Source organism: Pinus tabuliformis, chromosome 6 (genome assembly GCF_031772625.1).
Source record: "Pinus tabuliformis cultivar Carrire ecotype Pingquan chromosome 6, CPIR1, whole genome shotgun sequence".
NCBI classification, from domain to species: domain Eukaryota; kingdom Viridiplantae; phylum Streptophyta; class Pinopsida; order Pinales; family Pinaceae; genus Pinus; species Pinus tabuliformis.
Window position 1 is genome coordinate 1421159108 of NC_142292.1, and position 13548 is coordinate 1421172655.

At 31.1% G+C, this 13548-nt stretch overlaps 1 protein-coding gene across 2 annotated transcripts; it reads left to right on the plus strand.

Annotated features, from left to right (window-relative positions):
- The first annotated feature begins 2810 nt into the window (after positions 1 to 2810).
- LOC149263974 (uncharacterized) lies at positions 2811 to 4740 on the plus strand. Of its 2 annotated transcripts, none has more exons than XM_089388710.1 (3): positions 2811 to 3069; positions 3566 to 3621; positions 4330 to 4740. In XM_089388710.1, exons 1-3 carry the CDS (start codon positions 2877 to 2879, stop codon positions 4477 to 4479), a joined length of 399 nt encoding a protein of 132 aa, XP_089244836.1. In that variant the 5' UTR covers positions 2811 to 2876; the 3' UTR covers positions 4480 to 4740. The 2 variants fall into 2 exon arrangements, with proteins under 2 accessions (XP_089244836.1, XP_089244835.1); XM_089388709.1 differs by having other exon boundaries at positions 2827 to 3069; positions 4237 to 4740.
- The last annotated feature ends 8808 nt before the right edge of the window (positions 4741 to 13548 follow it).

Here is a 13548-nt window from a genome sequence, read left to right on the forward strand (position 1 = left end):
TAACTTGATCCTTCATTGTATCAGAGCTACACTTTGTCCCTTTGGCCAAGTATATTTCTATCACATCCTTTGAATCAATCATCAAGTAGAAAACCTTCATGCCAATTGGGCTCCACGAATGGAAGAGGGTGTCATAATTATTAGTGGGACTCATTCATCATTCCTTAGATTCCTCAGTAGACCACTGCCTTTAGTTTATGTGCATTAATGGCTTCGATGTGGTCACCCCTCATCACTCTTATGCAAGTTATTTCCTCTCTTTGCCACTTCTAGTCCTTTCATTGACTTGTTGTATCGCTTTTGTAATTCCCCCACACTCCTTCCTGGTTAATCGATGGATCTTCATTGTGATGGAGGATCCTTGTGACCAAGTGACTAACCATTACATTGTGAGACCCTACTTTGATGAGACACTCAATTATGGCCATCCTTTTCAGCCATTAACCTACAAATCCCCCACATCACTTTCGCTCTTTGCTTTCTTTCCCTCCACGCCACACTTGTGTTTCCCTTGTCATCATTTCTTCTATCTACTCCACACCCCCTGGTGGTGACTTCATTCTCTTCATGGCATGCAAAGCTTCCTCCTCCCATAGGCTAGCAAAAGGAATAATAGGTAGAATGTTGTAAATACCTTAGTCTTTAACATTGTAGTCTCTAGATTCGAATTAAGAGATTGGAACCCCAAGTGGAATTTCTTCGCAACACAATTATCCAACACAAGTGGTCCACTTAAAGGATGAACGATGAAATTAATTCCCTTCACTCATGATTAGAGAATTGTAGAGCATGCATTTGGGTGTTCAATAGAGGCAATCTACTCTGGCTCATTCTAAGACTACTTTGTCCCTTTTTAGTATCTCTTTTTGTTTTGAACAATTTGGTTTAGGGAGGAGAAAAGGATGGATGCAGGCCAATGACTTCCTCGACTTCTAGGTTACTCTAAGTATTTCGTCATCTTAATTTTATGAGTATATTACAAAGATTACTCTACAAGTTTGTTTTTTGAGTATATGTATTCTCATACAATAGTCAACAACATTGTTATCTTTGAGGCAAGCAATGGTTCTCTCCAGTTGTAATCACAAAAAATATGTACTTGTGTTGTGTCATCTTGACAAAGATTTTACTAATATAATTTCACTAGTTTCAATCCTCCCCTTCTCTCTATATAAACATTATAAAATCTTTAATTTAAGTTTTAATATAATGTTATCCCTTTTTTTATAATACCAGTAAAATTTCAATTATATTTAACTTTTTTTATAGTATAAGGAAAATATAACTTATATTTAATTGCTTATACAAAATGAGATTTTATCTTTTGTAAAGAAATATAATATGATAAATGTGATTATGTATTTAGTTTTTTTTTATATAATATAAAGATAATATAACTTATATATAATTGTTTATGCAAAATGAGATTTTATCTTTGGTAAGGAAATATAATAGGATAAATATGATTATGCCAATGGATATTTATAATTCAAAACAAAATAAATTATTGTGGTTGACATTTATTCAAATATTTTGTATATAAATTTTAAATATAAAAAATATTACTAATAATATAATATATTTGTTTTTACAAAGCAAATTTAAAGCCATCACAAATCTTAATAGAGAAATCGAAGTTTAATAAAAAATATGGTTATTTTTATAATCGATAAACCATTTTCTAATAATAATTATAACACCACTATTATATTCAACTATTAGTCATTATAATTCTTTGGTTTTGTTTTTAATAGTCAATTAATAATCATTATAATTTTTTTTCCTTTAATATTAAATTGATTAACATTTTATATTTGAATTTGATAAATAATATCTCTGGATAGAATGAAGCTAACAAAAAAATATTAGAACTTTTGACTTCTATGATTTGATTTATATAACTTTTCAGTAGTTTAGTTGAAGCCTATTATTCTGTACCAGTGTCCTATTCCTCTTTCCTGTCATATTCTCTTGGCTGAGGCATATTATTTTGGATCAGTGTCATCTTGGCCTCAATCATTGTAGCACTGAATCTTTGTTTAATAAAGCTAAAGCTCACGCCGGAAACTTTGGGTTGGAAGCATCAAAACTTTATTGGGATCACAATATTGAAACAAGTCAAATGTCCTTTCTATAAAGTTGGTGCATTTATTTTTTAAATAATCATATTGAAAGGCCAATGTTGTTGAATATAATGACAATCTTGAGGAATAAGAAGGAGATCTGGTATTGCGTGGTACACGATGTAGACCAAGACATTTTTATAAATATAAAAGATGAGATCTAGGACTTTAATGTTCTGAATATCTACAGAAATCACAGACAGATTCTGCATGATAATTAACTTTATAGATATCGTGCCACTCCACCTTCTCTTTGTATAATAATAATATACATTTCTGTCAACTCATGATTTTTTGTATTTTTTTCAATTATTCTGTTCATCCTCCACACCATGAAAAACAATTGGAGCGCATTAATAAGTTGGTGATGCGAAAGGCACATTTGGTTTTAAATTGCAAATTATAAACCTTGAGTCCATGCCAGTAGCTGTCAGATCAGCAAGGCTGATGATATTAACACCGAGATAATTGATTTGTCTGTATTCAGGATAGTGGAGAAAGTGGATACACACAGTAGACTGAATGCTGCCTCCACTTTTGGAGTCCATAGCCATGATCAACACTGTTTCCAATTGAGGGTTGAGACGTGGTGTGACAGTGATTGACACCATTCTCTTCCGAAGACTCTAAACCATATGATAGAGAATTCTGCATGAGCAACAGTACCAGGGCAAACTCTCCCTGTGCTTTTGTTTAGGATTTATATAACAACACTCAGAAGTTGGATTGAAGTGAGAGATTGCAGAAAATTAAATGAAAGTCTGGTTGGTTGACTCTCTGCAATTATGGATTGAAAATATTACACAACTGAGATCCATATTTAAAAGAGAATTAATCATGCCCAGCTCACTGAGAGAAATGAAGATTGGGAGGACTAGAGTTGCTTTAGCCGGTGTCATCCTGGTGGGATTTTTGGTGGTGCTAGCTGTCTTCTTGAGTAGCCCAGGTACATGATTGACTCTGCCTTTTAATCATGATCTCGAAAAGTAAAGAACGTTACTTTTTGAGCCATGAGAGATTGCAGAACTTTTCAATAATGGGATTTGCAACAGATATTTTGCAATACAGATTACTGCATACAGTTACATAGAATTGCAAGAGAATATCTAGATGTATACTAGCCTATACACATTGGAATAATCTGTTTTCAAAGGATTTCAATCTCTAATTCTGTTGTTTGAATTTAAAATATACATTTTCTTGCTTGCCAACTTGATGGTGTTTATCAAAACCTGGTTTAAATAGGTCTAGGATGTTGTTCATATTCAAGATATCCAACATTTGAGATGGATCACACCATCTCATTGAGACTATGGGGGTGCTTCGAACTTGTCCAGATGCAATAATTTTGATTTCCAGAGCCCTGTGTGTTTTATACTGATGGCTTGCTTGATGAATATCTCATTTTGAGCTTTATTTTTTGGGGTGTTGATGTGAACCAGGAGTTTCGTGCTCTAAGACTGGAATATTGCCAAACAAGAACCTTACAGAATCAAAGGTATTATAAGTATGTTTTTTATAAATTTATTCAGTTTTAAGAATATCAAAACAAATTATTGTAAACTTCAATAAATTCAAAATTAACATAGAGATATGTTATATTAATCTGAATTTAACTTTATCATCCATTTCCAGAATATTCTAAAATAAAAAATGGCTAGTGACATTTAAAACAAATCACTTTATTTTTTCAAAATATTCCTAAAATTAACAATTAAGATCCAATAAAATCAATAGTTCTTTTTTTTCATTTATTTAGAAAATAAAATCAATAGCTAATTTTGTTTATTCATTTAGAAGTGTTAATATCTGGTTGGAGAGTATAGGCAAATGTTAAGCACCATGCACTAATTTATTTAGAAGTGTTAACATTTTTCAAATTATCTAGATTAGAGAGTACAGATCAACGTTAAGCACTATGCACTAAGCCAATAATTGACTCAATGCCTTGGCATATTGTCTTTCAGACGAGAATAAAATAATATTCAATAAACAAAATGAAAAAACAGTAAAAACAATATTGTTTTGGTGCGAGGTATTTAATACTTAGCTTAGAATGCAATGAAGAAATGAAATTAACATAGAAACTCATTTTATCTTCCAATTATTGCAGAATGCTGCATACAGTAAATACTCGTATGCAGCGACGTCCCCACTGAATACAACCAAAGGCAGTAAGGAAAACCAAAATGCTATGGATGTGCAGAACGAAGTTACGTCGACATCAAACTCAACTTCGAAAGCAGGAGGTGCACCAGTGGATGATGCAGACTTTGAAACTGAAGATTATCGTTCATATGATCCCACACCTTCTCTGAAACAACCTCCACACAAACTCGTTCCAAGTCGTCGCTGAAGATTTAAGCAAAGGCGAAAGCGTAATTAAACAAATAGATTAATCATGCTTAATACAGTCCAAAGTATATTTATACATATGTATCATCACATCAGTACAAGTGCATCCTTAGTCTAGGGTTAGGGTTAAGCTTTGTGCTGCAGATTAGTTGTGCAGGAAAACAAAAGTGAATGTGTTACATGGGCATTTGTAACCGGGAAGGTTGAATAGAGATTATACTGTAAACTCTTAAATAAGGCAATATAGAGTATAGAATGAGTAGAAAGGCTCGTTGTTTTTAAAACTATGTTATATAGTTTTATTTCCTTGAGTTTAAGTGGATTGCTGATTTTTTGAATATTTTAGAATAAAATTGGTCGCGCGCATGTTTGTCCGATTTCTTAATCAATAATCTATATAAAGATACTTCTTTATTTTGGTCGATACTTCTTTATTTTGGTCTCTTCTGTGCAATGCAAAATTTTGTTTGACCAAATTTATCGAGTATTTTGGTCTCTTCTGTGCAATGCAAAATTTTGTTTGACCAAATTTATCTCGATATTAAGTATATAGGAAAATTTTGTTTTATTTAAGCTATAAAAAAAATTCAAAATATATTTATTTTTTAAAATGTTATTATAAATATATTTATTTTTTTAAATGTAATAATTGTTTCAATATATTGATTTTAAATATATAACTGATCTAATTTTTTTTTATTTTTTTTATTATTCATTATTTAAAATTTACCATTTATTTTATTTATTATTTAAATTTAAAAAAAAAAAACTTACTATATGATTATCAAAATCTTAAAAATAACGAAAATATAAATTTTTAAAATAATAAAAATATAAATAAAAAATTAATTTTAACTTTCTTAAAAATAACAAAAATATAAATTTTTAAAATAATAAAAACATAAATAAAAAATTAATTTTAACTTTCTTAAAATCACTAATAGTAAAAATTATAATAGGAATTATTACAAGTCATTATCCTTGAGAGTTAACACCCATTCCATTATGAAAGAAGGATGGTTAGTTCCTACTAAGGGTTAACAACCATGCCATTATACAACCATGCCATTATGTATAAGGGATGGTGAGCTCCCTACCATAATTCCCTATAATGAAGTTTATTTTTTTGATAGGCAAGAGTGAGTATATTCCATATTCATGAATTATTTTATTACGGAGATTTCTATACAGATTGTTTATCAAAGTTTATATATATATATATATTAATATTATTTATAATAAGTTATGATGAAGTAAATTATATTATTTTTGAATTTTAATTTATTTTTATTTTTCTAATTAAAAAAATGAATGTAAGTTTTTTTTTAAATAAAATAAATATAATTAAAAATATATTTTATTTTATTATCATTATAAATATAAGATATTTAGAATAATTAATTTTTATAGTTTAATTGTAAAGTATAACCTTGTTTATATATAATTTTTGAAAAATTTAAATATGTTTTTCTATATTTATATATGGTATTTCTAATAAATTTATTAGTATAAATTAATGTGTCCTATTGATTGAGATAACTTTCTAGTATAGAATTAGTCAAATGGAAAATGATATACACATGAATTGATTGAGCCAACCCCATTTGTCATGATTGTGTGTGTAACATTATCCTCCATTGTCACTCGAATTGATAGAATATCTACACAAGTCATGTTGTATACAAGGATGTCGTAGATCTTATTGCCAAATATAGAATAGTTCCTAACCACTTTTGTGGCTTGCAGTTTAGTTGTCATACATTCAAATATTTTGAGGAAGAGGATGATCACAAGAAATTAGCCAAATGCTAAGCAACATTGATGACAATTAAATGAATTAACCACTTGAATTACATATATATATATATATATATATATAGAGAGAGAGAGAGAGAGAGAGAGATTTTGTAAATTAGTTTCAATTGATTATTAGCAATGTTATTGTGTTTGAATAGTTTTATGCTATTAAATATTTGATCATTTTCCTAAAAATATTTAGATGAAAAATAATTCAATCACAAACCATAATATATAATTTATTAAACAATTTTTTATATAATATTAAATTTCAAATTAATCTTAATCAAATAAAAGAAAATAATAATAATCCAACATATTTTATTAACTTATTAGTCATCATTACCTTTATCCTATAAAGCATTTACACATTACAATAATTTAATAAATGTGGTCAATGTTTTCCAATAAACAAAGGTTATATTAATTTACAACCATGATCTAGAGATGGTAATGATCAAAGTTTTACTTAATTTTTATATTACTCATGTAAAAATTATGCAAATTTTCCCAAAACATAATAATATTTAAAAATGAAAATAAAGAAAACAAAAATATTTTTATATATTTAGAATGATATTTAAAAGTAAAATAAAAGAAATAAGAAATAAATTTATTATATTATATTTAAAGATGAAAATATTTTTATCTACTTAGAATGATATTTCACACTCAAGTCTCATGCATTCGGAAACTCCCATTCCATGAAGATTCAGAAAGCTACAAGTATGACCATTTTCTTACCTCCAAAAAATTACGATCATCATTGTCTTAAGGAGGTTAATGCAAAGGGACAGTATTTGATTCCTTCAGACTCGGGTTTCCTCTCATGTGGCAATTGGGAGAGCGAAGGGGGTTCAAGTTTTTTTTGAGGGATTCTATTTTGTTAGATTTGTAGTTCTCATCCATTCCTATGAGGTATGAAGTTCATATTAGTGTCAATATATCAGCATAATACTCTGTCCCTTCTCTGATGAGAATGGAGGGGAAGCCAAGAGGCTCAATCCTTTTCAACAATTTCGTTAAGGGGATAAAAGTGATGTCTATTTAGATCCCTGCACTTTCTTACCCCTCAATCCTTAGATCCTTGCAGATCTTATCAAAAGGATGGTGAAGAGGGAAGTATGATCTTTTCATATATTTTTAAAGAAGCTCAAAGGAAAAACCACCGTTCTCTGGACTAAAGGCATTGATCTAGTTAGAGATCTGAAACAAAGAATTCAGAAAATCCTTGGATTAGGAACTTCTTCTCAAAAAAAATTTATATGAGGAGAAAATATTACATGACTCTATGACAATGAAGCAATATGGCATTGTGTGAGAATCCACCATTATCTTAAATTTGAGGCCATGAGGTGGAGCTTAAAGTTTCAAAAACTGAGTGGAGAAACATCATATAAGGAGGCAATTCGATCCAAAATCCCCAGTGGCTCTTCCCAAGATGTAGCACAAAGGAAGTTTCACAACTCATCTACTCAATTCCAAGGGAAGTTTCACAACTCATCTACTCAAGTCCAAAAACTCTTGGGCCATTACATTGTTGAACGGATGGAACATGCTCTAGCTATGGAAGATAATATTCTAGAGGTTAACGATCTTTTCAATGTCCTCCAAGCTTGAGCTGTTATTTGTAGATTCAATGGATTTTGGCCCAAATTGGAGGATCTACATCAGTGGGTATTCTCCACCTAGACCCCCAATTGTGATATTCACTTATGCTCCAAGGTATTTTTTATTGTATAACTTGATAGAAAGAAGGATCTGAACTTCACCTTAAATGAGGGGCCATGGTTTTGGGGCAAAGTAGGTCTTTTTATAACCCCATGGCTTCCAAGTTTCAATGCCAACACAATGGTGGTATTCAAAATGTCAATTTGAGTGAGATTACGTAACCTCCCTCTTATTTTTTGTCACCGCCAAGTATTAGAAGGACTTGGATATACACTAGGGAAGTTCATAAAGATGGATTTGGAAAGACCTAAAAACGGAATTTTCACCTTTGCCAAAATTTGTGTAGAGGTAGACCTTAGTAAAGGCTTACCTTATCGCATTCACCTAATTCATAATAGTATTCAGTGATCTCGACAATTAGATTTTGAAAACACGACATTCATGTGTAGTATGTGTTTTCAAATAAGACATTTACAAAACACATCTCCACAGGAAAAAGAAGCTACAAAAAGGAAAAAGAAACAACTCCTAAAGCCAAAGTGATGGTAGGTCCTAGATCCACATCTATGAGAAGAAGAGGACGAAGAAATAATGGAGAATTATATAAACGTGAATGTTCAGAATCAATAAGTCATAAAAATGGACAAAGTGGTAGAGTAGGCAAGAACAATGGTCCAAAGCAAGAGAGGTATTGAATCAACAAAGACTATAGTTACAACACAACAGAAAGAGGAAATACCCACCAAACATGAGTCGGCGAGCATTAAAAAATACCATGCATCTGAGAGCTCAAACTCATACAAAGAAACCCCCCAAAAGCGAAAGACAATCATCTGTCAATTATAACTATCGCTCATAACCAAAAATCTTGATTAAAAAATTAAGGAAAAAAAGGGCAAAAAAAAATAAAATCTTTTATAATACTTAACCTCGAAATATGTATATTTTTTATAATTAATTTCTTTTATATATGCTTTCGCTGATAGACTAACCTAACCAAATACATTTTAACATTTACACAACACAATTTATTCTTTATTCTTAAGTTAAATAAAATTACGATTTCTACTTGAAAAATAAAAATTTATAAATACATGCATTTATTTTTTACCCTTACGCTTTCCCGTCAACATTATAAAAAAACATACTTTTATTTTTTTACCCTTACTAATATATTTTCTATGACCATTATAAAAAGAGCATATAGATTAAAGACAATGCGACCGGATAAAACAAACAAATAAATTTGTATTTTTTTAATTGTACTTTTATTTTTAATACAAAGCATTTACAGGACCCTTCTAATTAAACTAAATTGGCCTAATTTTAACAAAACCCATGCAAACATTCGCCCCACTTTGTAGCTAACATACAAAGTGATACATATTTATTTGATACCATTTACTTTTTGTTAAGGAGTAAAAAGCACGTGAAGAGTTGCCATCCGTCGAACTTTATTGTTGGACACTTTATGAAGGACAGATATATTTATGTAAAGTAATATTTATTTGGACTGACTTTGAAGCAAACTTTATAAAATATTATAATATTTCCATTTCCATTACACCCAGGTGGCTCGCATCTTTAAGGGAAGAACGTTAAACTATAAAGCGTAATATTTTGTATTTTTTAAAAGTTTGAGTGGGCAAGAAAAAACTAATGTTTAATGTGCATATTTTTCAATTATATATATATATATATATATATACTTTACTATGTTAAAGAATATAAAGTAAATTTGAGTCATATGTATATATGTATATATATTTGATTATTATTAGTCCATGTTTTATTAGGGACTATAACATTTAGTTTGTGGTTAAATTATGTTGAATTTGCATTATTTTATTGTGTATTTGTAATTTTAATCAAAGTTTCAGGAAATGTTGAATATTTTTATTTTTTGTAAATTCAAAAATAATTTTTTAATTTTCTGGAAATCTTATTTTTAATTTTCATTTAGTTGGTTGAGCAAGCTCTAAAGAGACATAATTCCCATGAAGGACATTTTATTTCTAGTACTTGTTAGTGTCTAACAAATAATTTAAAAATAAAAAGTTGATTTTCTCAGTGGCCATTCCATTGGTGAGTCATTCCATTGGTGAGTGCTCTGACATTGACACTGTTATGTCAGACACTGTTGTTGCTCTTCCCAATGTTGCAAGTCCCTTACGTGGGTGGGTGGGGAAGAAAGGGCATAACATTGATACATTGTGCAGAGTGTGGAGGTGCTTAGGACTCTGCATAATGGATTAACGTATTAGGTTTGTAGTGATTGAAATCATCTCCATTGTAGCATTTTGATCAACGTTTAATTATAATGTTTTCTATTCATTGTTCTGATTTTTACATTGCTTATAAATGTATATTTTCTAAAAATTATATCGCATTTGTAAAGAAAAGGTAAGTTGATTGCAATTTATTTTATTTTTTTACATTTCATTACGTATGTTTTATACAGTTGAGTTTTTGAAATACGAGAAGCTTACGTTTCTTCTGGTAGATGAACATTGTGAACTATATAATTGTTGGCACTATGAAAAGTGGGTTGGCTTTGTAATATAAAATAGTTGTAGATAAACACTGTGAACTATATAATTGTTGGCACTATGAAAAGTGGGTTGGCTTTGTAATATAAAATAGTTGTTAATTGCACCTCTGCAGTGTCATATTGCACAACCGAAAAGGAGGATTGTTTTATCTACACATAGGCAACAGTGAACACTAAAACACTTTTCCATTAAATCATTCAAAAAAATTATAAGCATGTATTTGCTTCTTTATCACAATCTTCAATAGAACATAAGAATAACTTGGGAACCTTCATTTGTTCAGTTGAATGTTCACATGAAGTTATGGCTTGTGGAAGATTTGTGTTACAGACAATTAAAATATTTTGTTTTATTAATATTTCCTCTCTAGTGTCTCCAAAAACCATGAAGGGGCCTACAATGAGTTGAGTTTCGTGGTTGGAAACTTTCTGATCTCCCTCCCCTTAAGTAGTAATTATTGCAGAGTGATGAACTACGAGTCAGAGAGGCAATATGAAAACGTAATTAGGAAGTGGCACACAACATAAAGTTATTTTACGATTGGAAAACACCAAGTTGTTTGTCTTATTTTTTCTCACAAGCTAAAGAAACAGGAGGTGATCTCCACATGAATCTGAAGAATCAGTTTTATCGCTACTCATTTTCTTATTATGTAAAGCTAATGCATTGATTGATCTTTGATATAGTTTGAAATGTTGGAAGTAATTCTTCCATGTCATGTGTTCCATGTGTATTACAAGTTGTCAGTGAGTATTCTGAGGTGTTATTCTAGATGTGGTTGTTTCCCATGTGTATGAGTTGTTGTTGTGTCATGTCCCAGTCATAGATCCACTTTCTTAGGATCTAGATTTGTCGAAGTCAGTAATTTGTATCATATATATATGTAACCTTTATGATCAATAAAAATATGAGAGTGATTTGTGTTGTGTGTAATTTTTCTCTCTCTTTCTATTTCTAATATGGTATCAGAGATGGTACTCAATTGACTCCCTCAAGGGAGGGCCAAGAATATTTGAGGGATCCTGAGTGTTATTATTTATGTACATATTAGTATAGAAGTGTGAGAGTTTATTTTTAGTGTGTAGATTTTTTTTTTTATCCTGTGTGTGTAGATCTGTTTGTTTGTTTGCAAATTCTTAAAGCATCTTTAGATCCTTTTGTTATCTTTCTATCTATAAAGTTTTGTTTGTACTTATCTGCCTGAAGCCTGCAAAGGAGTTAAATTCATGCTTGGATGCTTTTGTCAAAGTTGTGTGCACTATCATATTATAAATCTGGAAAATCATGCCCATGAACTATACATGCCGCTGCACAGATCTGAATTTGAGATCTGGGGCGGAGGATTTTCAGGTGGCTAATGATATATGTCAAAAGTGTTAAAATTAGAGGTAGATCTCAACTTTTGCTTCTACAGGGAAGAGATCTTTGTTGCAATCTTGTTCCGATCTCAAATTTTGGAGTTTTCATTTTAAACATATTGAGTCTGGTCATCTCCATATGGGAGTGTAAATTTTTTGGAATTGACCACTTTAACAAATGCTTTGTGAAGATAAGAAAACTCCAAGATAAACATTGAACCAGATGAACAACTTTTGACCTATGCTTGTCTTTTGTACTGTTCGTATGGTTTTCCTGCGGTAGATCTTTAATGATTCTGGTAGCATTGATCAAAGTTCCAGTAGAGCAAAGAGCAGGTTATGGTGTATGTTGACACCTAATCATAGGGATTGGGTGAACAACTGTAAATAGTGTAAATAAATAATAAGAGAAAATGGAGAGTCATCGGTAGATGAAACTCAACAGTCACTCCCTCATGTATATATCTATGAACAACCTAAATGAATAATATAATCTCATTTGAGGAGTTACCTCCTGGCCTAACATGGTATCAGATCCAGCGTTATTTTTGGTTCCTGCTATTGCAACTCCTTCTGCCTCTTTTCTGCATTTTTGCAGACTAACATATCCCTACGTTGAATTTGCAGTCTATTATTCCTTGGAGCGTGGTTCTGGACTGAGTACGCTCTGATTTTGGTAGAAGACCAAACGACCCTCCATTATATCAATATTTGGAGACTGCTGGTACGAATTATTTTATATACATTGAATGATTGTGTTGCTGAAAGTGTGGAAGTATGGTGCGGTTGCTACTTAGAGATGCTTCCTGGAGGTGTTACGTGAATGGTATTCCGAGTTCTTTATGATTATTGCAGTGGATGGTATTATTACTACGTTACTATGTTATTGGGACTATTTTAATAGAGGTTATCTTCGATGGTTTCTATTTCATTGACCACAAACCATCGAAATGTTATACAACACTTTCTGTTTTGGTATACTTTGCAGTACACTTCCTCCATATAACGACCCTCCTCCATATCAAAACGCTGCATACGCTCTATTACCCCACCTCCTCCCCATACCTGGTTTACTATTATGACTTTATATATAACTGTGTTTCCTTTTTAATATCGGTTTCATTATATAATGACATTCAATTTTTTCCATACCACCATACTGTTTTGTTTGGAACACAACGTTATTTTTAAACGCTATCCCACTATGGTTTTCGTATCCCTCTCACTAATATCTCCCCACAGTAAAGTCATTCTGCATCATTGTTGAGCTTCTAAGGTTCACACGGGATAGGATAGGGAATTCCTTCAGTACAGAGCACAATGACTTCAAATTGGCAGACATTATGGCCGAAATTAGGACTGGAAGCCTCAAACCTAATATTTTGGGTCCACTTGAAGTGCACCGAGGTGAGGGTAAGATCTTCTGGTGCGAGAATAATCGAAAGCTGTGGGTAGTAAAAGAAAAAAGCCGGTGATCACATCCTAGTATATTATACTAGCATAAATTCTTGCGTAAACTCCCTCTTATACATATTTATATCAGAATTGTATTTTTTTACAAAACTACCACTGGAAGTGCTATTTCTTACAACATATTGGCAGTAGAAGTATATTTCTTTTACATTACACATATTTTTTAAAATGCATTCATTGATACCTATTGTGGGAGTGGTTCTCACCGGCAAGGAGAAC

Bases quoted from the DNA above. Each gene is read 5' to 3' on its own strand.
- LOC149263974 (XM_089388709.1), top strand. From the start codon at position 2,877: ATGAAAGTCTGGTTGGTTGACTCTCTGCAATTATGGATTGAAAATATT. The intron at 3,070-3,565 runs GTACATGATTGA...GATGTGAACCAG, and splicing joins TGTCTTCTTGAGTAGCCCAG to GAGTTTCGTGCTCTAAGACT. The intron at 3,622-4,236 runs GTATTATAAGTA...CAATTATTGCAG, and splicing joins AGAACCTTACAGAATCAAAG to AATGCTGCATACAGTAAATA.